Raw genomic sequence first — 26,397 nt, 5'->3', positions numbered from 1 at the left:
AAAAAACAAAAAACAAAAAAAACCATGGAGTTGAATTTGGAAAGGAATCTTGGAAAATGAATGTTTCAGTGCAACAATATATCATTCACATGCCCAGAAATTCAGCACTGCAGGGCTTCTGCTGGCAGAATCAGGTAACTCTGGGATGCATTCAGATTTGGTCTTGAATTCTTACATGTCTTGAGTAGGTTGAAAGTTGGTTATTTTTTTGATGTTGGCAGTGACCTTTACTTAGAAGTGCCCAGGAGATATTCTTGGGATAGATGCCAACAGGTTTTCTGTCTTTTCCCTTCAGTTTTATAAAAATGTAAATGAAAGGATTTCCCAGCACCAAGTTGTGGAGCTACCTGGGTATCCAAGTGACAGGAAGAGTTGGTTGTTAGGGTGGTTGGGAAGGACTTCTTAGAGGAAGTGCACTTGAATAGAGACCTGAGTGATGAAAAGGGGTGATCTGGGTGAAAAAGAGGCCAAATAAAGGATCTGCTGGTGTCCAGGCCCTCAGCTTGGAAGTGGCTTGTTGGAGATGAGAGAGGGGCCAGTGTGGCTGGAGTGGAGTTAGCAAGGGGGAGAGTGGCGGCAGGTGCGGTTGGTCCTTGTGGGGTTGGAACGTGTGGGGCCCTGCCGAGTGGGAAGTTGTTTCCTGGCGTTTCTTTACATTTCTCTGTTCTTATCCAGTGATTAAAAGAGCTGACCCTGAATTCTGAAGACTTGGGGAGTCCCTGTTTCCTAACAACAGAGAATTGGTTCTATAAGGAGAAATGTGAATAGTTCCACTGGCAAGAGAAGTAGAAACTAGATTACCAGAGTGGATATTTGGGCTCTAGTCCCAACCATGTCATAACCAGCTGCAGAACTTGGGCAACCCATGACCTTTTTGGGCTTCAGTTTCCTTATCTATAACAAACATTTGGAGTAGCATGTCTCTAAAATCTCCTTTCTCACTAAAAGTCAATTATTATATATAGATTTCATTTTTGGTTTTATCCTTTTGTTTCTTTCAGACTTTTATCAGTGATCTTACAGTAAACCAAGTCCACTCACTAGTTCTGATTTCATTCTTTTCTCTATTCATTCTTTGCTTCTGGAGTAGCCAGTGAAGTATTTGGAGAAAAATGTCAGGAGGGAAAGAGAGAATTTCATAACTTTGCACAGTGTCCTCAACAGTGCCCATTTAACACATTGCCTGTTGCCCTGAAAGAATTCCCAATCACCACATGAGTCGACTGTGATAACCGAGACTTGTTCTCAGGCTAGTGATGTATGGTTTAACGAAAAACTGCTACTGTCCTTACTGAGGAGGATTTATCCCATCAAAATGGCGTTTGAGAACCTGGCAGTGGGATACTGTTGTTTGCATTTACTCTTTTTTTAAAATCATATTTTGATTTATTGGAAGCTTATATTTCAATAAAAATCTGCCCATCTTCCTGAAATTCAGTATCAATTATACAACTCTCTCATTGAAAAGTGTATCTAGGCCGGGCGCAGTGGCTTACACCTGTAATTCCAGCACTTTGGGAGGCTGAGGTGGGTGGATCACTTGAGGCCAGGAGTTTGGGACCAGCTTGGCCAACATGGTGAAACCCCATCTCTACTAAATATACAAAAATTAGCCTGGCTGGTGGCGCGTGTCTGTACTTCCAGCTATTTGGGAGGTTGAGGTGGGAGAATCTCTTGAATTTGGGAAGCAGAGGTTGCAGTAAGCCAAGATCATGCCACTTCATTCCAGCCTGGGTGACAGAGTGAGACTCTCAAATAAAAGAAAAGTATGTCTAAAAGAAATTAGCAAGACCAAGTATATTAACTTGTTTTTAGACTATTACCATGTCAACACTTCCTATTTTAAAATGCACTGTAAATCATGATTTACCCTTAGGATTAGCTTTGAGTATTTCATTATTTGTTTTGCTTCTGCCAAATGTAAAAGACTAAGTGGGCACACACTTATCCAAAATTAAAGTTAAGGAAAGCAAATAAACTCTCTAAAACAAACATTATTTAATATTTCAAACCAGCATTTCAAGCCATTTTCACTTGTTGAAAGAAGAAAGCACTTCTATTTTGTTCTCTAGTATTCACTCTGGCAGGCTAAACTAAACTTTTTAAAATTACTCCTTTTAATTGAGTACACAAATCATTTTAGTGTGACATGGCATTTGTGAAATTGATAATTCAGTCACATCAATTCATTTATTGAGATACATTCATTTCTAGAGATCTTTTGTTTTTGAGACAATCTTGCTCTGTTGCCCAGGCTGGAGTGCAGTGGCGCAATCTTGGCTCACTGCAACCTCTGCCTCCTACATTCATGCAATTCTCCTGCCTCAGCCTCCCGAGTAGCTGGGATTACAGGCACCTGTCACCACGTCCAGCTAATTTTTGTATTTTTTAGTAGAGACAGGGTTTCACCATATTGGCCAGGCTGGTCTTGAACTCCTGACCTCAGGTAATCTGCCTACCTCGGCCTCCCAAAGTGCTGGGATTACACACATGAGCCACCGTGCCTGGCCTAGAGATCTGTCTTGAAGGGTTTTACTGACTCTATTAGTTACTGGAAGAGCCATCGGCTCTAGAGTTATAGGTGGCCATAGAGATAGAGTCTAACCTTTTCATTTATGGGGAGACTGAAGCCCAAAGTAAGATACTTCAGCAAAAAAAATCATTTATTTATTTATTTTTATTATTTTTAGAGACAAAGTTTCACTGTGTTGGTCAGGCTGCTCTCAAACTCCTGTCCTCAAGTGATCTACCCACCTCACCCTCCCAAAGTGCCGGGATTACAGGCCTAAGCCACTGTGCCTGACCCCCTTTTTAAAATGAATGATAGGATCTTACATTAGGAGGAAGGCAAAACTGGGGAGCACCAGGGTTTGTGGTTTATAGTGAAAGTTAATTTCCTCTGTTTCTCAGGCAAGGACAGTTAACTTTTTTTTTTCCTTGAGGACAAACAACAAATGATTATTTTGTAGAAATCAGACAATCCTGTTTTTCTTCTAAAATTTCATGCCAACAGTTTACTTACTTTCTTCTTTGAAAAGAATGAGAGAGATTCTGACCTAAAATGGTCTCAGATGTGTACTGAAGATGCTAATATTGTATTGGTATGTCTTGCCAAGATTTAAGAGGGCATCTCAGGAAGATATTGTACACCACTCTACAATGGTGACTTGTTTTCACCTTAGGGATGATAAAGTAGAGGGATAGATAAGAGGCTTAATTCAGCTCATTTCTTACACAGTAGAGAATTATGGATAGGACTTACAGACTTTTGCATAAAATAATATAACCAGGACCAGAATTACCAGGCCCTGTAAGTTGTTCCTTATAGAAATGCTCAAGGCTCCTAGCTCACTATTTGTTGATAGTTTATGGTTATATCCCAAACTTAACAAGTGTTTATTGAGGGACTACGACCTGGGAACAAAGCCAGGGAACAAACTCCTCAAGTCTAGGAGATTTAGGGTTGAGGGCTAAAGCTTGATTTTTCTCACCATGCAAGATACTCCTTGGTAATTCAGCAACAATATAGAAGACTTGGAATGGGATCCTAAACAAAAATGGGATTTAAAATTGTTATTAGATTTGTGAATGATATGTATTCTTTTGGGCAAGTAAGTCAGGTAACAGAAGTTCTTTTAGTGAATCAGTGCAGTAATGTGGTTAACTAAGTGACACTTACTAAGCCAGAAGTTAGTGTACTCATTATCTATCAGGAAGCAAATCATGGTCCATGTCTCCGAAAAGCAAATGGTCGTCTTTCATTAACTGGTTAAGCTTGGCTTTCAAGGTTCATTGTGATCTGGCTCCAGTACCCTTTCAACGACATTCTTCTTTATTCTTTTTTATATTTCCTTAGCTCCATCTGAATTAAGTATTCCTCAGACCCACTCATGCTGCCTCCACTGCCATCCTCCTTGCTTGGACCCCTTAGATCCACCTTTCCCCATTGACCCTGCAGCCCAGCTGAAGTGCCCCTTTCTGCTGCGCACAGATGTGTTTGTATCTGCCTGTCCCTCTGCCCCCATCACACTGTGAACTTCTTGAGGGCAAGTATTGTGTCTGACTCACATTTGAAGCCCTTTCATTATAGTGGTGCTTCCCAAATATAAGTTTATATGTGCTATTAGTCTTCACAGTTTGTGTAGTATTCATATATTATTTGCATTATTTATCTAATTTATTATTATTATTTTTTGAGACAGAGTCTTGCTCTGTCGCCCAGGCTGGGGTGCAGTGGCACGATCTCGGCTCACTGCAAGCTCCGCCTTCCGGGTTCATGCCATTCTCCTGCCTCAGCCTCCCTAGTAGCTGGGACTACAGGTGCCCACCACCACGCCCGGCTAATTTTTTTTTTATTTTTTAGTAGAGATGGTGTTTCACCGTGTTAGCCAAGATGGTCTTGACCTCCTGACCTCGTGATCCACCCGCCTTGGCCTCCCAAAGTGCTGGGATTACAGGCATGAGCCACCGCGCCTGGCCCCTAATATTTTTCTTAAATCTACTCACTTAAAAAATGACTTTACCTCAACTTCCTAAACATGAAATCATGTTTTTAATTCCTGTAAAAATATATACATAAAGTATATCTTAAAACATTCTTAGTATCTCCACATGATTGACTGAGTAAAGTGCTTTACGCATTTAATAGCCATTCAGTTTCTGAGGAATGAATAGTAAATGTGCAAAACATAACATGAGAACTTCTTTTCCCTGTTTTTTTTTTTTTTTTTTTTTTTTTTGAGACGGAGTCTCGCTGTGTCACCCAGGCTGGAGTGCAGTGGCCGGATCTCTGCTCACTGCAAGCTCCGCCTCCCGGGTTTACGCCATTCTCCTGGCTCAGCCTCCCGAGTAGCTGGGATTACAGGCGCTCGCCACCTCGCCCGGCTAGTTTTTTGTACTTTTTAGTAGAGACGGGGTTTCACCGTGTTAGCCAGGATGGTCTCGATCTCCTGACCTCGTGATCCGCCCGTCTCGGCCTCCCAAAGTGCTAGGATTACAGGCTTGAGCCACCGCGCCCGGCCCTTTTCCCTGTTTTCTTAGTAACTTCACGCTTATTAACCTAGAGATAAAATGAGGAAGGTGCGGCTAGAAAAGACTGAGCAAGCCTGTAAGCCAAGCCATTCATTCCTGTCTGTGAAGCATTTAGGTGTTAGATATTACTAATTACCTCTTATGCATTGCAAACTGCTGGGCTAGAGGGGCCTATGGAACAATAAATTCTGTTGACAGCAGAGTCCCTGCTGACTTACTGAGCATCTGCTGAAACTCCAGAAATTGTGTAAGTGGACCCCTTCCCCACAAAAGATTCAGAAAGCAGCACACTATACATGGGACACATCCTAGAGAAAAGGGGTGTGATAAGTATGTGTACATATCACATGGTTGTAGTTGTATTTTCTCAGTGTTCCTGTTTGGGGCAGTTTAAGTTACAGATTTCTCACTACCACTAAGTGTTTTTTAGGACTTCATTGTGTACTGCCAACATAACAGAGGTCTGAGGGATTTTTCTATAAATTTGCTAATGGGAACTATATATTTTTTAACCTAATTTTTGAGGATATTGTAAGATTACTCAGGTAGACCAATCTGAGTTTCTTTAAAAAGAACAAGTTCTATATATTCAAGCTGTAGTTAACATAGTTAATAATTAATCATACTAATAAATATTGAAGGCTTTTATAAATCCATGAAGAGATTTCTGTTTTAGTTACTATACTCTATAGTTGCTGCTTCTATATAGTGTAGAAATAGTGTGCTGTAGTTTCTTATTTATTATGTAAACTGTAGTATAGATTTAGGGTAGCAGATCAGAGACTAGAACAGGTGATTCTTTTCATTTAGTATTTAATAAAGTTTAGAGAATTTTTTTTCTTAAATCTGTAGGAATCAGTCTATGTAAGTTGAGCATGGGATAAAGTCTATTTAGGGTTTTATGAGAAAAAAATCACCCACTCTTTTTTTTTTTTTTTAAATCCAGGATTGGGATCAACAGTTGTTCTAGCATGGGCAGGGTAACTTGATATAATGGCATACATTTTTACCCTGGTCTGCTCTTAGAGCAAATTTGAAATGGTTGTTTTGGAAAATGTGCTATGACTTTCTCTCCAGACCTTTGCACCAGGGCAGGCGGTCCAGCCTAGCAAATCCTTGGCACTTGATGCGCATCTTTCATAACAGAACTTTGATGCTGAGACTCAGTGTCTTGAAATCAGCACAACAAAATGGTGCCTGAGGAGCAGTGTTTACTTTGATCATTCTTCAACTTCTGTGCCCCAGCCTTTCACGGAGCACAAATTGCTTTACCAGAGTTATGGTGCTGAAGCCCACGACTGTTTTTGTAGTCTGGTTGCTGTGGTGATCCTTAGCCTTCCATGAAACTCCCATCTCTAGGGAAATAGAAACCTTTGCAGCTGTCTTGGCCTTTTTGGTTTTGTATCTGGTGGAGGTCTTCACCGAGCTTGTTGAAGCCTGAGAGTGATCGGTTTGTGTCACAGTAAAATACACACATGGAAACAGGGCATCCCCTTCAGGATGTGTTGTATTAAAAAAAGAAAACAAACAAACGAAAAAAAACAGCTCCCTTATTCTTCTCTCCAATTGTATGGGGCCTTTGAAGTATCTCCAAGTCTGGCTAGAATGAAGTGAGCCTTGGAGATGTTGTTGGTCATGATAGTGCTATGAGTAAGCTTTGGGAGCGTGACTCAGGAAGTGGGGTTGCCAGGTGGGGAAGAAAGAGAGTGGGGGCAAAGGGGAAGCTTAACAGGGCCTGTGTGTGCCCAGAGAGAAGTTGGTTTAGGAAGAGGATGTGAGCCAAGTCCAAGGTTGCCAACAGCTTGATGTTTAGAGGACTATGAGGAAACCCTTTTTGACTTGAAGCCTCAGTGGAGGATGGTATAGACAAGAGCTTCTTTCCATAGGAACCAAGGGAATGGAGAATAGCAGCTGTGGTTTTAGTGGGCAGAAGTATAATAGCTAACACTTAGAGAGTGCTTACCAGGTGCCAGTCACTGTTCTAAGTGCTTTCGACAAATGACAGATTTAACATCTGATGAAATAGATACAATTATTATCCCCATGTTACAGTTGATGAAACTGATGCGAGTAGAGTCTTAATATCCCTCAGGGCCCTAGGGTGGGTAGATGGAGAGCTGAGATTCCAACCTAATACCTGACTCTGAGTCGCTGTTCTTAACCACCAGGTCAAACTGCCTATAATTTAGAAAGGAAGGCAGAGTGACCCAAAGGATTGGGTTACAGGAGATGTGGCCAACTTAGAAGAAAATGTAGATCTTGGAAGACATTGAATTATGCTTTAAAATGTGTGTGTTAATTCATGTATTAGTCCATTCTCACATTGCCATAAATTAATACCCAGACTGGGTAATTTATAAAGAAAAGAGGTTTAATTGACTCACGGTTCTGCAGGCAGTACAGGAAACATAGCAGCTTCTGGGGAGGCCTCAGGAAACTTTCAATCATGGCAGAGGTGAAGGGGAAGCAGGCACGTCTTACATGGATGGAGCAGGAGGAAGAGATAGTGAAGGGCAAGGTGCTAAACATTTTAAACAGCCAGATCTGGTAAGAACTCTGTCATGAGAAAGCGCTAGGAGAATGGTGCTAAACCATTCATGAGAAACCACCCCCATAATCCAGTCACCTCCCATCAGGCCCCACCTCCAACATTGGGGATTATAGTTTGACATGAGATTTGGATGGGCACACAGATCCAAAACATATCAGTTCCTTCCTTCCTTCCTTCCTTCATTCATTCATCACCAAATATTACTGTAATTCCTGTAAGTGCCAGATATTGCACTAGGTTCTAAGGTGATAAAAATACAAGTCCCACCCCATCCTCTGAGATAGTTTGTGTGTACAAAGTCAATACAAGGATCAGATTCTGGATGCTCTAAGAGATGGGTCAACAGGATACAGGTCAGTAACATCCTCTGGACACAAAGTCTTTCTTTGTTTCTTCCTTTTTTTTTTTTTTTTTTGAGATGGAGTTTCGCTCTTGTTGCCCAGGCTGGAGTGCAACGGCACAATCTTGGCTCAACGCAACTTCCGCCTCCTGGGTTCAAGGGATTCTCCTGCCTCGGCCTCCCGAGTAGCTGGGATTATAGGCATGTGCCACCACGCTCGGCTCATTTTGTATTTTTAACAGAGACAGGGTTTCTCCATGTTGGCCAGGCTGGTCTTGAACTCCTGACCTCAGGTGATCCTCCTGCCTTGGCCTCCCAAGGTGTTGGGATTACAGGCGTGAGCCACTGTGCCCGACCAACACAAAGTCTTCTTAAAGAGCATGGCATTTTTTTTTTTTTTCTGTGATCCAATGTGAAAATACAAAACAGTAATTAATGCATTTCTCCCTGCTTCCAGAAAGAATTGAGAAGTTTACTTTGCTGAGTTTGTATATATTTTCCAGCAGTAAAATAGTTCCTGCCTCTTACTACTATAGAGCAGCTTCCCATTCTCCTCTGTGCCCCAAGGCTGACACCCAAGATTAAAGATGGGGGTGGGTAGGTAGGGGGAGAGAGAGACAGACAGGTAGAGACATTCATTCTACTTCCGGCACTGTCATTTTCTAGCCTTCTGACTTTGGCAAGAACACCAATTTCTTTACCTTTAAGATGGGATTAATTAGATAATTATGCAGAGCACTTCCTTTTGATGAGAGCAGCACTCTCAACAGGAGCCATGGATCTACCTATTGTCTTTCCTTAGGAGATGATGATGATGATGATGGTTTTCACTATTGCTGCCACCACTGTTTGTAACAATAATCCAAGTGTGGTGTTTTTGAATGTTCATATCTTAGTAATTACTTCTCTCTAGATTTCTGCTAGCAAGGTAACACTGTACTCCTAAAGAATTCCTTACCAGCTTCAGGTTAATATACTTTCTAAGATTGTACTTTAGCCCAGGGGAATCCAAATACCATCCTTGGATGCTGAGAGCATCTTAAATCGCTACCTGAATCAACTGCATTTTGTGGGGTTTTTTGTTTGTTTTTGCTGTTACAAATTAACTAACTTTAAGATGCTGCTTAAACAGAAATCCTTACTGAGATCTTACCGCCATTATAGTTCATTGCCCAATGTGCGTGGCAAGTCAATACACGGAGACACCAGATTGCAGCAGAGAAAGAGGTTTAATTGTACAGCTGCTGAACTGGGGGAAACTCAAATCCATCTCCCACAGGAGTTTGGAGTTGGAATTTTTAAGGGTTTTGGAGTGGGCTGAAGTATGGAGAATGTTGATGGGTCGAAGAGTGCAGGGTAAAGTCATGGGACAGGGAGATAAAGAAACGGTGTTCTCATGCTGATTTGGTGGTTCCTTTGTGGGGGTCTTTAAACTGGTTGGTGTCAGCTGTCCCGTTGGAATTCAGGATTTGCTCCTGCAATTCTCTAACACAGCCCTTAGGATTCTAACATCGGACATCCTATCTATCTATAGGAGTGATGGGGATGCAAATGGTGAGAATCTAGTGCATGTGACTTTTGGTTACAAGAAAGTAAGTCAAATAGCAGCATGTTAATGCTTAATTATAACTCTATTTTCTGTCCAGAATTCCTGTTAACCCAGTGACGACAGCTTCATCTATGACTGCGTGTAGCAGATGGAATGATTACTCCAGTACCCAGATTTTGTGGGAACTGAGTTCCTGCTATGCTTATTTTGTAAATCAGCTTCTCATGATCACTCCAGTAATTCTCTTTATTATGCAGTTTGATACACCACAGTACTGACACGCAGGCCATTCTAAGATTCTGTTGTTGGTAAAGACATATACATGTCAGAATACTGGCTTACTAAACAGGTAAGTAGCAAAGCTAATTTGAAGCCCATTATAAAATGTAGAAATTAGGCCAGGTACTGTGTGGCTCACACCTGTAATCCCAGCACTTTGAGAGGCTGAGGTAGGAGGATTGCTTGGGACCAGGATTTGAGATCAGCTTGGGCAACATAGCAAGACCCTGTCTCTACCAAAAAGAAAAAAAAAAGAAAAAAAAATTAGCCGGGCATGGTGGTTTATGCCTGTGGCTATAGCTACTTGGGAGGCCAAGACAGGAGATTGCTTGAGGAGTTGAAGGTTACGGTGAGCTCTAATTGTGCAACTGCACTCCAGTCTGGGTGACAGAGTGAGACCTTGTCTCCAAAAAGGAGAACTTGAAGGGAAATACATTTGTATAGTAAATGGTTATATGGGGCTTTGGTTACATATTAGTGTTAAAAACAAAAATAAAGTGATCTGAATGGATGTATTTATTAAATGTGACGGGGAATATATATATAAATCAAACTTTACCCCCATTTTAATCAATGTGCAAATACTGAGTTTCTTCAGTTTGCCTAGAATTTTAATTTCTAACCGTTCTAACACACTTAATTGCCTACATGAAAACCCATGTAAATTTCTGTGCCTCTAAAAGATAGTGGAACATTTGCTCAGAATATTTTACCTTTGTTGTCTATCCCTAAAGAAGAAAACACACTCCAAAGGTTTTTTACATTTTACATGTTTTTATTTGCGTAACTGTTTAAGATAACAAATATTTTCTATTTTCTTTTCTTTGCCTTGTGTGGTTCCCATGGATGGCCTGAGTGCCATTCTACGCTGTCTTACACACAGAGAGGATGACGATTAGGGTGGCTTGTCCCACAAAACCTGGGTGTGGCCTTGACGTCCTGTCCAGCATACCTTCCAGGAAGCATCCCCGTCATTTGTTTCAGTGGCTGGAATCTGCTTTTCTTGACTATGTGTTAATGTTCTGTTTACTATGTATACCCCGACCCCCTTTTTCTGGTCAGAAAAACAGGACAATATGACTCTGTAATTATTATTCTAGTCACATTTCATTAATAACTTTTGTTTGTTCCTTCTTTTATTCCTTCTTTCAGAGAACTTGTTGACTGCCTACTAAATGTCTGGCCCTGTGCTAGGCCTAAGGATACAGAAATGAGTGTGACTCAGTTTCTGCCCCTGGAGAATGACCTGAGGAATTTACACAGTGGCAGGGGAGACAAACATCCAAACCAGGGTGTCCGATCTTTTGGCTTCCCTGGGCCACATTGGAAGAAGAATTGTCTCGGCCCACACATAAAGTACATCAACAGTAATGATAACTCATGAATGAAAAAGAAAAAAATCACAAAAGAAATCTCATAATGTTTTGAGAAAGTTTACAAATTTGTGTTGGGCCTCATTCAAAGCCATCCTGGGCAGCATGTGGCCATGGGTTGGACAAGCTTGATCTAAACAGATCATTATAGTGCCAGGCAGAGGTAGAAACACCAGTGCTGTCTGAGAGAGCTCCAGCTTTGTCTGAGGGAGGGGGAAAGATTTTACTGGAGATGGCATTGTGAGCTGGACCCACAAGTCCATCTGGAGCACTGTGGTGCACTTTAGGCCAGAATCCTGCAAGGCTGCAATGTGTTAGTGATGTATACAGTACACTGTTCACACAACCTATCTTAATGCCAAAGAATGATAGAAAAGTGCCTGTCTGTGTCCTCAGACTTGCATCAGTAGTGGCCTCCTGAGGTCACTAGCAGCGTTCCTCCACTGGAACCACCCACACATCAGGGTCTCCACTCTGCCTGCCTCTCTTCCCTGCAGCCGGGGGAGCTGTGGCTGCTCTGGGAAGGAAGGGCCTGGGTCTCTGGAATCTCCTTGCAGCGGCTCCCAGGACCCCTTTAGAAGGTCATGACCTGTAGTTTCATAAATACTCCTCTGTTTATATGAGCTCTTGCCCCTCCACCCCCAACCCAAATTTAGTTCCCAGTATTTTTCCAGGGCATACAAAATATGGAGCAGAGCTTATTTCTGCATCCCACTTCAGACTTTCATTTTAGTTTTTTTTTTTTTTTTTTTTTTTTTTTTGTCTCTTTTGTGGTTATATTAGATTATTTTCAGAGGCTCTCAGGGAATCCTGAATCATGTCCTTGTTGGGGGGAGGGGCGATGAATCCTGAAATGAACTGCCAGTGTCCGTCTCAGCACATTAAGTGGTTTCAAGACAAAACCATTGGGAAAGAGCTTGATACCATTTGACCAAGGAGAATGGTCAGTTGAGTGCCCCAGGTCAGGATGGGGACCCTGGGTGTGTGTGTAGGGGAATGTGTGTATGTCAAGATTTCTTGAATTCAGCACCAACTGATTAATATTCCTCTAGAAATTCAGAGAAATATAAAGAAAAAAAAAAAAAGGAAACATTTAAAAGCTCCAAATCCAGTTCTCTAAAAATACTTTGAGGGAATCTTTTTATATCAATTCCCAAATGGTGAAGGACAAGCAATGGTGAATAAAATATCAGCTGTAGGGGTTCTGTAGACCAGAATATACTAAATACTGCAGCAGCAACTAAATAAATACTGTTCCCACCCCTAGCAGTCAGTTGCACATTTTAGATCCATCTGGGGTCAGGTTTGAGTTCCTAAAAGTCATATTGCCCAAATGTCAGTGAAATTTGAGTTCAGTGGTAGGACCCTAGTGTCCTGAAATAGGTTTATGCCTTTCCATTTGTGCATGCAAAGTGTGGGTGCTGGGAGACCCAGATTCAGGATGTTTTCAGTTACTACTAACATTGTTGCCAAGTGGATATCTCCTTACCCCTGAAGAGGGGACAGATGATGGCTATATACAGACCAGCATGTGATTTTATGGGTCTTGGTTGTAGGCACGCTGTTGGAGTTCTTTTCTTATCTTAGTGTAAACTGATTATTGAATCATCCATTTCAGAGAATTATTTGGTCTGGTTTTAGATAATAAGAGTTTCCCTGGTAGTGTTTTGAATGACTTCATTGCTTCACAGGTCCACAGGGGCTGTTCTAAGAATCAGAAATGTTGAAATGGACCTCACTGACACGTTAGCAAAATTGGACAGCTGTTAGACTAGCGTATCAGTTGCTTGCTCACTTTGCTTTTTCGTTTGTTTTAATGAACCCCTGAAGTAGGGGGTCTAACTAATACATATTCTGAAATCTCTATGGTAGAAATGCCTTGCGTCTGTATTATGAATCTTGGGAAATTCAAAACAATTTTCATAAGGAATCTTTCCATAAAGTAAGTAGGGTTTCCCCCAGTAATTTACAGAGTTTGAGACAATAGATAGTTTTTGCTTATCAAAGATAATCTTTAGAGAACTGAGAAGCCTTCACTATAACAAGGTCCAGAAAAGATTGTCCTTGTTATTTTCTGCTGATAATGTGAGCAAGGACATGCTTCCCAAGTGGGAGATAGGGAGGTGGTCTTTCTACTACTCAAAGGCTTTGTGCTCCTTAGAGTTGTCCTTGACTTTGGTCCAAGTTGTGTTCAGATTCCCCAGAAAAACACCCAGAAGATCTGCTTTGAATTTCTTTATAAAATTATATGTTCGTTGCGTTGCACAGATAACCGCAGAAGACCTAGTATGAATAGATGTTGTAGAACAGGTTAGACCAATGAGCTCTTTTCCATTTAGGGGAAGAATCAGCAATGTATGAGGGATGGTGTTACATAAGGGATGTGGCAGATCAGATTTGCTTGCATTTTCTCACACCATAAGGAATACCGAATATCCAGCACTGTTTGAGACCAGCATGGTTAGAACAGGAACTCTTGGATTAGGCTTCATGGACCAGTTGTGGTCAAAGTATGGGTTCCACCAGAAACTACATGTTAAAGTTTTTTTAGTTTCGAGTCTTCATCTATTAGTTCTTCTCCTGAAAGGATGACATCTTAAGACCAGAGGTGTAATTTGTAGTTTAATTAGATGGAGCCATTTTGTTACCGTTGTTGCTGTTAGAATTTTCTTACTCTTTTACAATGGGGTTCTTAACCTGGGTTGATGGGTGCTTAACCTGGCGTTCATGGGCCCTGCAATGAATGTAATTCCCTGACATTGTCTGCAAAAGTTTGTGTGATGTGGATGTTTTTTGTTTGGTTTGGTTTGATAAAGAGAGGGTTCATACATGCATTAAGTTCTCAAATGCTCCATGACTCCCAAAGATTTACAAAGAAGCCAGTGGTTTCGAGACTGGTCATTGCTGCTTCCTTTGAGCTGCATCCCCTTTAGCTTACCAGCCTTCACAGCTCGCATGGTCCCAGTGTTCGATTCGTTATTACTTATGAACCCATAGACAAAGCTGTTAACCTGTATTTTTATGTGTAAATTTGACTTAGGATTGATGGTCAACTCTTTAAACTACTGTTTGGATTTCCAAGCTGGAGATTGCTGGATACTCTTTGTATCATTTCTTCACGGGATATTTATTTGCTGTAGTCTGCCTCCGCTCGGCCTTTAGACCATGAGCACTGGAGAGTGTAACCACAAAAGCTTCAGGATGTTCTTATATTTGTAACTGTAGTCTACCCTGAGCTATAATTGATCCGAAGGAGGATTTTCTTTTCTTTTCTTTTCTTTTTTTTTTTTTCCAACCTGGGAGAAATTGGGCAACTTAACCAGGAATTCTTTGAGATACTGCAGTGTGTTCTCTCTGGAAGCTTTTATACCATCGTTCTTTTGTTAGTTGTTTTGGTTGTCCTTTATCTTCCCTTCAGCGAGATTTACTCAAGCAGGGGAAGCCTAGAAAAGACAGGCTGCTGAGAGATTAGGTGAGCGAGTGCTTGCAGGACTCATTGTCCCTGCCAAATGATCTTTTAAAGAAACTATTGGGTATTTTTCTTTGAATTTCCCAATTGTAGTGTGAATTCTTCTTTGCCAAATGGCTTTTGGGGCTCTGCCTGGACCCCGTGTGCCAGAGTCAGAGATTCATCTTGGCCAGACACTGCCACATATTGAAGAAGGAGCTGTTTCCAGGAAAGCTGAGGGCTGTGGCTCCTAGAAATCTTTCCTTGATTATATGAGCCAGGCCTCAGCACTTTTGACCATCTGGAAAATTTTGGACCTGAGCACCAATATCTGTCTCATAGATCTTTTTCTTCTCATTTCATGAGCTTTTATAAAAAATTCTTGTTCATTTGAGACACATACTTATTAGTATTTTGTAGTATATATTTGACCAAAACTTCTGCTTATCTGTGAGCTCTAAGAATAATTGTATGCCTAAGTACTGCAAAGAAAATCTTCAGAAGAAGAGTTGATGCAGCCCCTGCAGATATACATCACTATTCTTTGTGCCATTATGGTACTCAGTAAATAGTCTTGGAATAAATAGAGAAACCTTTTACTGATACATGCTATTAGTGAAAGTCAGAGTGTTGCTTTGCAGTTTTCAGGTACTCTGGAACAAATGATGATTTCATCCCTCCTTCATTCTCCATAGTGTGTGTGTCTCTTTGTTCAGTACAGTTTGAATCTTTGCTTCTGCTGTTTCTATAGCATCTCTTCTTCTTCTCAGTGGCTATCAGTCTGTTTATTTCGAGATGCGGACAGCATCTCCAAAGTGTGCTGTGAGGTAGAGTCTTTACAACCAAGGAGCACATTACTTTGCTGTAGCTGTACTTGACGTCACTGTTCATCTAGTATTTTGATTTAGCACTATGCTTATGCCAAATATAAAAATGATCCTAGCTGTGTGCAGAAATAGCTCATGACAGTTAGAATGTTGCTTTTTTTGAATTTCTTTAATTTTTTTTTGCAAATTATCCAGCTAAATTCCTTTGTACCTTTTTTTCTCCTTTAGGTAACATATAAATATATGAATTTGCTGTGATAAATCAAATATTGTTGTGTATGCTTACTTCCCAGCCTTTTGGCTAAGATCAAGTGTATTATCATGTATATGTTAAGCACAGTTTTTTGTTTTTGTTTTTGTTTTTGAAACAGAGTCTCACTCTGTAGCCCAGGCTGGAGTGCAGTGGCATGATCTGGGCTCACTGCAACCTCCACTTCCTGGGTTCAAGCGATTCTTGTGTCTCAGCCACCTGAGTATCAGGTGCCTGCTACCATGCCCGGCTAATTTATTTTTGTATTTTTAGTAGAGATGGGGTTTTTCCAGGCTGGCCAGGTTGGTCTCAAACTCCTGGCCTACAGTCCATTTTGGAAATTAAGACATGCATACTCAAGTTAGTGAACAAGATGATGGAAGTTATTCATAGAATATTTTTGTGGCATCGAAAAGCAGAGAATTAAAACATTATTTTGACATTTATTGAGTGCCCACCATGTGCAAAAACCTGGGTTTTGAAAGATAATGAAAGTTGAGTGTCTTATTTATCAGTGACCTGAGAGTATACTATGATAAGTGGCATTGGTCATAAGTGGTCCCTACAAAAAAAGGTAGAAGTATGTTGAGATCACAGTGGGCTGACAGCCACTGGGAAAATGTGAAGTAGTCCAGCATTTAGTATCTGATGGTTGTATAGACTCAGATTGTGGATCTAGACCATGTCATCCTCATGAAAATTCTAGCTGAGATGTACTATTATTCCCAGTGCGTCACTCAGTCTGTGTCTTTCTAGCCTAAGTCCTTTTTTGGCCTGTCCCTCCCTTATTACTTTATGGTTATCTTTGATGAGTTCACTCTGTTTAAATATGTGATGCTTGGGTCTTGCCTCCCCGCTGTGTATGGAAAGCCAGTATGGACAGACTGTATGAAAGCATCTAGTCAATATTTCCTTATATATCCTTTTGTTCTCCTATGTTCATGTTGCCCTGGGTTCATGTGTGCCAAGAGGACTTTGTTGAGTCCATGGCTTGCAACTCCATTCACAGGTGCTTTTTGGTGATGTTAATGACAACAGTGGTGACCTGCAGTAGTCCTTGATCTGCTGTCAAAATTGGCTACAGTTTTTGTATCCATCCCGTGGTTTTCTTCCCTGTTTTTTTTTTTTTTTTTGACAGGGGTTGTACACAATCACTCTTTATTCTGTGTGTCCTCTGTGCTTCATTTCTTTGGAAAAGCCCTTCGAGCTAAAAGCTGAGACAACGAAAGCCCTGGCAGCCTCCCTTGGCAGCCCCTTTCTCTCAGCTTTTGGCACTTTTCTTTGGCAGAACCCATTTCACTTTATGGAGGTTGGAGCTTACCTAGAGGAGAAGAAAGTCGTTTCTCTGGAGATCCAGAGGGATGACCCCACCCCCAGGGGATTTTGTTTTCCAGTTTTCACCTTAGTCATTTGACCTACAGCTTAAAGCAGGCCTAAGGGAAGGTAACTTTTATTCCACCTTTGCTGACTTTTCGAAAGAAAAAAATGTGTTCTGTTTATTTGTTCTTTGACGGGGAGCTAATTCATGCTTTTGTTGAGATTAGTGTGGTTGACCCATACGAAGTAGCCATTTTGTAGTAAAAAATGGTCAAATATTGGCAATGTCATCTGGTTCAACTTAATGTATCTTAGTCATAGGATCTGAGCTGGATTATAGCTTGTTTCTATTGATAGTGAGTTGCAAAAAAGTATTCCAGAGGCTGCTCTGAGTGATTTTCATGGAAAGCCAGGGCTAAGATTTCTACCTTCTTTCTGTTGCTTCCTAGGTCACACTTCACCTGAATCCCATCTCCTCAGTCCACATCCACCACAAGCCTGTCGTGTTCCTGCTCAACTCCCCACACCCCCTGGTGTGGCATCTGAAGACAGAGAGACTTGCCACTGGGGTCTCCAGACTGTTTTTGGTAAGTGCTTAAACCTCCCCCAAACTGATCTTTAGCACAAGGGTATAATAATCCTTAAACTTTGCCAAACTTTTAATAACGGCTTACTTTCATTGAAATAATGCCAGAGTCCAAAGAGTGTTAAATTTGGAGGATGCGCTTAATGATATTTGGATAACATAGATAAGCATTCACAGAAAGCAGACACACCTGCCCATCTTCTGTGGGCAGAGCCTGGGGTCTAGTGCGCACATTAGAGCAGGATCTGTCGTCATACTCTGTGTGGCCTGAGCTTTGGTTTCAGCTCTGAAACCCCGCTTGTGGCATCAGGAGCACTGTAAATATTGTAACTGGCTACCGGGTGTGTGGTCCCTGACCACAAAATAAATATGCATGAACCCATACTATTTGTATATAACACAGGCCTGATTCCTGATCTGAGGATCTGTTTGTTGAGAAAGTGACACAGTGAGCTCCAAAATGAAGTCATTTGTATTTTATTAAAAAAACAAGCTGGAACCCAGCTCTTGTGGAAAGATCCAAATATTACCTACTATTTGTAAATCATGTCCCTTTGAGTTTGCCAGAACATTCAAGTTTGCTAGTTGTGGAGAAATAGATGGGTTGTTTGGATGGAATTTTTTTGGTATGATATCATGTCTGATGATGAGCAATACTGCAACTTGGTAGTGGTAACTCACATTTGTCTATTGCGAGAGCTGCAGGCTAATGTCCTAACTGCAGCGCCTGAGGCCTTAAACCTCTCTTGCCCACAAGCATCCAAAACAAGTGGAGTCCCCAGTTAATAGTTTTCCTCTTGCCTCATGAATAAACTTTGCCCAGTTAATGACTCCCAATCCAGATCTGTAGTTTCTTTCCCCTGTATTTGAAGAGTACTTCTAAAAACTCAAAGGTTCTTGTTGGATAATGTAAGAATCCATAGTCAATACAATTATTATAGTAAGTACATAAATGAGTAAAAAGGAGAAAAGAAAAAGCTCATCTTTGTAGTAAAATGCCAGCTAGTAAATATAGAAGGAGCAAAGGAGTTAGAAAATGATCATTTTGCAACCATCATAATAAAAGTTGACCAGGTAAGAATTATTAACAGATGCTAAATCTAGCAGAGATTGAGGGAGTTCAGGAAATAGTATATTTAGATATTCTTAAAATATCTTTTGTACAAATTGCTTATTAATTACACATAAAAAATAGTGACTATATACATTGGGGATATCCCATGATACCTTAACCAAGTGATTAAAATTCATATCAGCAATGTGGGGCAGATGGACGTTGTGTGCCTATAAATGAGAGAGAACATAGCATCACTTTTGTAGTATTTTTGCCAGAAATGCATATAACCTGAATCTAATCATGAAGAAATGCTGACTAAACCAAATTGAATGACATTCTTTAAGATAACTGGCCTGTAATCTTCAAAAGTGTCAGTCATGAAAGACAGAGAAAGGCTGGGGAGCCATTCCAGATTAAAGGAGACAAAAAGACAAGACACATGTGATCCTGAGCTGGATCCTGTTGGGTAGGGAGTGGGGCAGCTGCTATAAAAGACATTAGGGGGACAGTGGGTGAAATTATAATTGAGCCTATAGATTAAAATATTGTATCAATGTTATATTCCTCGAATTTGATAATTGTTGTTTTTCTGTAAGAGAATATCCTTAGGAAACATACTCAATACTCTTTAAGGTTAAGAGCTAAAAGGTCAGATCATTCAGGAAAAAAACATGTTGTATAGAGAGAAGAATAAAGCAAATGTGGCAAGATTTTAAAAACAGATGAATCTAGTTAAAGGCTATACTAGAGTCCTTTGTATTAGCAACTTTGCTGTAAATTTAAATTAATTTCAGAATAAAACATTTAAGCTCAAAAGGTACATTTACAAGGTGGGTATTACAATAACTTTATTGTAGCCTTTTCTGGGAATTGCAACTCTTATTACTTCTATATTAAAAAGGCCAAAAACCAGTAATTATTTAGTTGTTATTACTGGCACGTTTATTGAGCACTTAGGATATTTCAGGTCACTAAATTCTCTAATACTTTATCTAATTCTGACAATAACCTTCTACAGTACGATAGTGTAGATCTCTTCTTATAGATGAAGAACTAAGATTTAGAGAGGTTAAGTAGTGGCCCAAACCACATGGCTAGTTACTTGCAGAGTTGGTACTCAAACCTAGATAGGACCTATTCTACAAGCTGTTATGCTAAACTGTCTGCCTTCGTACTCATAATCACTGCCAGTCTCCTCTAATTAAAGTTACTTGTGATAGTAATACTAATGGCTCTGATCATAAAGTCATATGCACATTTAGCCCTCATACTGTAGAGCTTTCCTGTTCAATACTGTAGGAAATAGCTGTGCGTGGCTACTTACAGTTCTTCAGTCCTGCTTAGCCACATTTCAGGTGCTCAGTAGCTATGTGAGGCTAGTGGCTACCATGGTGGGCAGGTTATGGAGACATTATGAGCAAAGGCAGTGCGTGTCCTGGTTTGGATCCAAGCAGCAACCTTGGGCAAATTAATTTCTCTAAACCGGATTTTTCTCAGGCCCTCCATCATAGGGCTGTTATCTTGAGTAAGCGAGATCATATATACAATGTTTGTAGACATTACCTGCTGTCGCTGCTCCTATTTATTTCTAGCCACAGTTAAGAGCATGTGGGATGGGTGTTGAATTTGCATCTGTAATTATGAAATATCTAGCTTGGCTGGCCCCAGATTGAAAGGGGTTCTATTTCTCTGGGCTATAGGTCCAGATGAAAGTGTGGGCCATGTATGTCATAGTCGTACTTATCACTGCCTGGATTCTTTCTTCAGTCTGCCAGTCCATGGGTTTTGAGGGAAAGAGTCTTACTCTTAGTTATTAATTTGCTTTAATTTTGCTTAAAATCTGTAAAAACTGCTTCTTGGCCATCAGTGTGGACACTAACAATGAAAGAAGGCGGCAGCTTTAGTAAACAATTGAACATAAACCCCATTTGGATCAATCCCATGTTAGGAGATTGCAGATCAAATAATGAGCCTAAAATTACCAACACGTGGGAGGCAGCATCAGGCGCAGTCAAGGATTTAAATTCCAGGACACCTGAACTCTGCTTTGTTGTCCAGCAGGCTTCCTTTAGGGAAAATGGTTTTTTTTCCCGTCTGTACATTTCTTCATGGCCTGGAAGAGACGATGGAACATCTGTTGTTCATTCACATTCTCACATCGGCAGACAACGAGTGATGCAAGTCCTTGCACAAGCTGGGCCATTCTCCGTGGGCAGGCTTTTCCCTTCCTCTCTGTGGCCTGAAATGAATTTTAGTGTCTGCTCATCTCCTTGTCAGCCTTTGCCAAAGAGGGTCTGGTGATCAATAGAAATCCAGTAGTGTGTTCTCTTTATCCATTTATATAGTTAAGAGTTAAAGTTTGGGGATAAGATAACTAAATTATGTTCCATAAAGTGTTCATCAAACACTTCAGAGGGCCCATGGGATCTCTGGAAACGGAGGCTTCACCATTTTCATCACTGTCTTCTCCGAGGTTATGCAGGGAGCTTAGAGGAGCTGTGGAAAGCGAATGGGTCTCTTGACTCTCAGTCCAAGACACGTGTATCCTTGCCTGCTTCCTGATATGCTGCTGGAGGGTTTGCATTTCTGTCTTAGAGCTGTCTACTGTGTATGTAGAGTTACAATACTTTTAACTGTTATTTTTTTTTTTTAATATGGTGATGAGAAAAGTTTCAAGTAACAGCATCTACTCATTTATCAGGGTGACCTTTTTATTTAAGTGGACATGTCTGTGTTGTTATGACTGCCCAAATTAAAAAAGGAAAACTTTCATAATTAGTTAGGAGGGCCTTATGTTACCCAGAAATCGCAGCCACCCATGAGGGTGACTAAAAACATACTTTAATACTGGTAATAAAGGCATCTGTCTTTTTCTGTCAAATCATTTCAGTCCTTCTCACCCCCTCACAGCACAGGCAAGAAGGGAGCATGTCAGGCAGGGAGAAAGTGGGATTTAGTTTTCTCTGCAGGTGCAGCTCCTTTATCTGGCTATTCTGGTTACCTAGGAAATATGAGTGGGATGAAGAGTGACGCTTTCGGGCTGAGTTTCAAGTAGCGAATCTTTGAGTGTGAGTCACACACATGCACACACGTGATGAAGTTGTCATAATCTTGTAGTTTTCCTTTTGCAGGGTGTATGGGTGGCCCAGAGAACAATCAGAAATAAAAAGCATCTTACCCTCTCAGTGTGCCATGTTGAAACTACAAATAATCTCTTAGAAGGATCACATAAGCCCATTTTTATTTATACATTGATTTCTACACTGAAAAAAAAGTAAGCTAACTTAACTGGGTGATAATGCCTGAACCTTCAACCTGAGTTTGCTAAAAAAGATTGAGGAGAGCCACAATCTGAAATTGTCTTTAAGGACATACTACAGTTTAAATACACAGTTTCTAGAGAAAAGACACAAATGGCCACAAAACACATGAAAAGATGCTCAGTATCATGAGTCATTAGGGACATGCTAATGAAAACCAGTGAGATGCCACTTCACACTAGGGTGGCTATAATAAAAAAGGTGATAACAAGGGTTGTGAAAGCTGTAGGGAAATTGGAACATGCATACATTGCTGGTGGGAATGTAAAATGGTTCTGTGGAAAATAATTGAACAAAACACATGTCCACAAGAACTTGTCCACAGATGTCCAAAGCATCATTATTCACAGTCGCCAAAAAGTGGAAACAACCCAAATGTCCATCAACAGATGAATGGATGAAAAAAGTGCTATATCCATACAATGGAATATTACTTAGCCATAAAAAGGATTGAAGTTCTGATACATACCACAACATACATGGGTCTTGAAAACATTATACTAAGTGAAAGAAGCCAGACACTAATGGTCACAAATTGTATGATTCCAATTTATATAAAATGTCCAGAATGGGCAAATCTATAGAAACAGAAAGTAGATTAGTGATTGCCAGGGGCTGATGAGAGGGGAAAATGGGGAATGACTGCTAATGATATGAGATTTCTTTTGGGAGGTGATAAAAATGTTCTGGAATTACATAGTGGTGAATATACCACACCTTGTGAATATACACAGAAACACTGAATTGTTTAAAAGGCTGAATATTATGGGATGTGAACTATATTTCATAAAACTAGCAAGAAAACCTTGCTGCAGCACTTTTTTTTTTCTTTTCTTTCTTTCTTTTTTTTTTTTTTGAGGACAGGGTCTCACTCCATCACTCAGGCTGGAGTGCAGTGGTGCAAACATGCCTCACTGTAGCCTCAACCTTCCGGGCTCAAGGGATCCTCCTGCCTCAGCCTCCTGAGTAACTGGGACTACAGGTGCATGCCAGCATGACCAGCTGATTTCTTGGGGGTACTTTTTGTAGGGATAGAATTTTGCCGTGTTGTCCAGGTGAATCTCAAACTCCTGGTCTCAAGTGATGCACTCACTTTGGCCTCCCAAGGTGCTGGGATTATAGGCATGACCCACAGTGCTGGGCATGAACTAGATTTTAAAGTGTATCTTTTTACTTTATTCCATGTACCTGATTTTTTTTTTTTTTTTTCCTTGAGACAGGATTTTTTTTTTTCTGGCTCTGTAGCCCGAGCTAGAGTTCAGTGGCATGATCTCAGCTCACTGCAACCTCTGCTGCCTGGGCTCAAACTATCCTCCCACCTCAGCCTCCTGAGTAACTGGGACTACAGGCATGCACTGCCACACCCAGCTAATTTTTGACTTTTTTTTTTTTTTTTGTAGTGGTAGGGTTTCACTTTTTTGCCCAGGCTGGTCTCAAACTCTTGGGCTGAAGTCATCCACCTGCCTTGGCCTCCCAAAGTACTGGGATTACAGGTGTGAACCACTATGCCCGGCCTCTAATTTTTTTTTAATCTTGCTTTATTTGTATTCCAAATTGGAGCATTCTTTCCTGCAAGGTCTGTAGACTTGGAGCCCTAGGACAAGCAGACGTTTTCAAGATGAGACCCTAGTGCCTGGCTTTTAATAACCTAAAATGCCTAGTCCAGAGGCCGTGGCCAGCCTACTTATGTCAGGCTTATTCACTTTGCATGCTCATAAGGAAAAAAGGGTATCTAAGATTAGAAGTTTCAAGAAATAAGCAGCTTCTTCCAACCTCATTCACTCTCGATATTACTGTGCTGTGATCTATTTTTTCTCTAGCCATTTATCGTTAAAATCAGAGAGCAAATGTATGTGAATGTGTGTATGTTTGAGTGGAGGATGGGGCATGGAAGGGGATTTTGGTCTTTGAGGTACCATTGCTGGAGCTGGCATAGAAAAATAGAGGATGGCCAGTTAAAATTGAATTTCAGATAAACAACAAATAATTTTGTCAGTGTGCTCATGCAGTATTTGGGACATAACATATGCTAAAAAAGTATTCATTGTTTACCTGAAATTCAACTTTAACTGGGTGTCCTGTACTTTATCGGGCAGCTCTACTCGGAGGTAATTCAGGTTTTTGTTTCCAGTTAACACCCTGGCCTGGATGTTAGGACGCCTGAGTACTAGTCTTGCTCTGCCACTAACTAGTTATACATCACTGAGAAAAAAAATCACTTAACTACTCAGGCCTTGGTTTCCTCATTTCTAAAATGAGGGGATTGTACTAGCTCATCTCTAAAGCTCCTCCCAGCTTTTAAACTCCGTGATTCTTTGATAGCACGACTGCTAGATATTATATCCCAATTTAATTTGGAACAGAAACTGGCAAATTGAGCATTGCCTCCTCAGCAAATCCAAGTAAATATCAAGGCAGGGCAGTTGAAATAAATGACAGAAACCAAACTCTATGCTATTAGCTTTGGATTAAAAACAAATCAAAACTTAATCCTAATGAAAAATGTAAATTAATACATTTAAAACCAGTTTTGTATTTTCAAGAAGCAGGGAGGGATGGGTGAAGAAGCTGGAGCTGCCAACATCTAGTTTATTCCTTTTACTTAAACTAGAGGCATTAAAAAAAAAAAAAAAAAAAAAGGTCCAAATATTTTGGACCTCTGCCACCAAACCACAGGCAGTTCTCTGGTCTGCACTGGAGTTTGGATGACTGACAAGACTCAGTGAAAAACAAGTGCTATTTGTTTTCCTGTGCCTAGTATTTAACTGGAAATCAAAAGGCTAAATTTCCAATCAGTTGCTAAATAGCCCCAGATGTGTGCTCAGTGCGGCACTAGGAAGGGACATACACAGCCCATACCACTGCGCATGTCCAGCTGTTACCTTTTCATGAAGCCAAGTGATGTGTAACTGAGGGTTGTAGTGTCTGTCCAAAAACGCCCTAAGAATAACTCAGACATTCAAGATTGCTTGTGGAGAAGGGAACTTCTTTAAAAAAAAATTCTGTATTCTATTGTGTTGCATTAAAAAAACCTGGAAATAATTTTTTTCTTTGCTAATTTCCTTCTTTCCCTTATTTGGCAATTCCCCCACTCCCACGTTCAGAAAAAAACACAGAATTAGCATACCTGGTATGATGGTTTATGTATCTACTTGTTCATTCATCCAACACCCAGTTTTTAGTGCCTAACTGTGAACTGTGCTAGCTGTGGAGGATCTAGGGAAAACTGGGGTAAATTGCCTGTCCTTAGCTTCCCATTATGTGTGAGAGCTGGTTGAAAAATTAGGAATTGCAGTTTAGTGTGCTAAGTACTATTACACTAAATAATAGTGAAAATGGGAGAAGATGAGAATAGTAGAAATTGGAGAAAATGAGAATTCTCTTCTTCCAAATGCAATCAAGGCAGCTTCCTGCATGAGGTTGGCTCTGGAGAACAGCATGTGGCAAACGGGTCAGGGCTGCAGACACAAACACAGCTCTTGGCTCAGCCAGAAGCATTACCCCTGTATTCCAGGGACCCGGATATACCAGTTTGTGTTTTGCAGTGAGGTCTTTCCCCAGATAAATTCTCTCTTGAAGGCAGATTAAATAACTAAATGTTTCAAGATTGGTGGTGGTTCTTCTTTTTTTAAATGTCTCTTGTAGAATGACTCATTGTGTCCTGTGGGATATTCCAAGTGGTTGTGTACCATGCATTTTTATTCCAGAGTCTGCTCATCTGTTGGTTTTGTGGCTTGTCCTTAAGAGCCTTAATTATATGGGTCTTGATCCTCTCATGAGCTAGGGTCAGTCAACTACCCTAGTTCAAACAACTCATTCCTGTTTCCTAGGAATGAGTTTTTGGCCCTATTGTGGCCATTGAGCTCTTCCTAAATGTCACTATGGCAATTAGAACATTGGAAAGAGCCCAGTTTCAACTGGTAAACCTGGTCCAGAAGGGGTTTTTGAAAGACTCCCTGGGATTTATTCTAACTTGCTGGGTTAAGGCTGGTGAATGTTGTGAGTGAGTGAATGGCCTGTGGCCCCTGGGAGATTTGCCTGGGTGTATTTTTCCTGAGGAAGACATCCTGTCCAGGAGGGTTCATGCAAGTGTAGACTTTTCCTGGCTCTGGCTGGACTTGTGTCATGTCTGTGTGCAGGCATGGGTCACAGCCCTGTGAAGGCTTTGCTTTCATTCAACAAATTGAGGTCAAATAAACTCACTTTCACTGAGGAGGCAAGGTTGGTGTTTCTTCATGTGGAGTCCCATGACGTCTTTTAAGGCTTTATTGCCTAAGGCTAATCTGGTAATCAGATGCATCTGCCCTTCCCAAGTGTTGGGCATTGTATCAAATGTCACATCTCTGGTGCCCTTTGTTGACGTGGTGGCCAGCCTCCAGAGAGCTGTTTGGTAGAAAAAGTGACTGTTTTGTTAAAGGAGGTTGCAGAATATTCTATTTCCATGTAATAGGAAGGGGAAAAAAACCCCA

The 26,397-nt window shown here is 40.8% G+C and overlaps 1 protein-coding gene and 1 pseudogene across 4 annotated transcripts in view; both read left to right on the top strand.

The window, feature by feature from the left end:
• Positions 1-26,397, top strand: part of TGFBR3 (transforming growth factor beta receptor 3) — a 205,985-nt gene that overhangs the window by 110,781 nt on the left and 68,807 nt on the right. For all 4 annotated transcript variants that reach the window (XM_009212810.3, XM_003892184.4, XM_009212807.4 and 1 more), the window contains one exon: positions 17,415-17,552. In XM_009212810.3, the coding sequence (XP_009211074.1) occupies positions 17,415-17,552 (138 nt within the window). The remainder of the gene's footprint in view (positions 1-17,414; positions 17,553-26,397) is intronic.
• LOC116271877 lies at positions 15,680-15,835 on the top strand (annotated as a pseudogene).

The sequence above is a fragment of the Papio anubis genome, chromosome 1 (genome assembly GCF_008728515.1).
Source record: "Papio anubis isolate 15944 chromosome 1, Panubis1.0, whole genome shotgun sequence".
In the NCBI taxonomy this organism is placed as follows: domain Eukaryota; kingdom Metazoa; phylum Chordata; class Mammalia; order Primates; family Cercopithecidae; genus Papio; species Papio anubis.
This window is presented reverse-complemented; position numbering and strand designations above follow the sequence as displayed.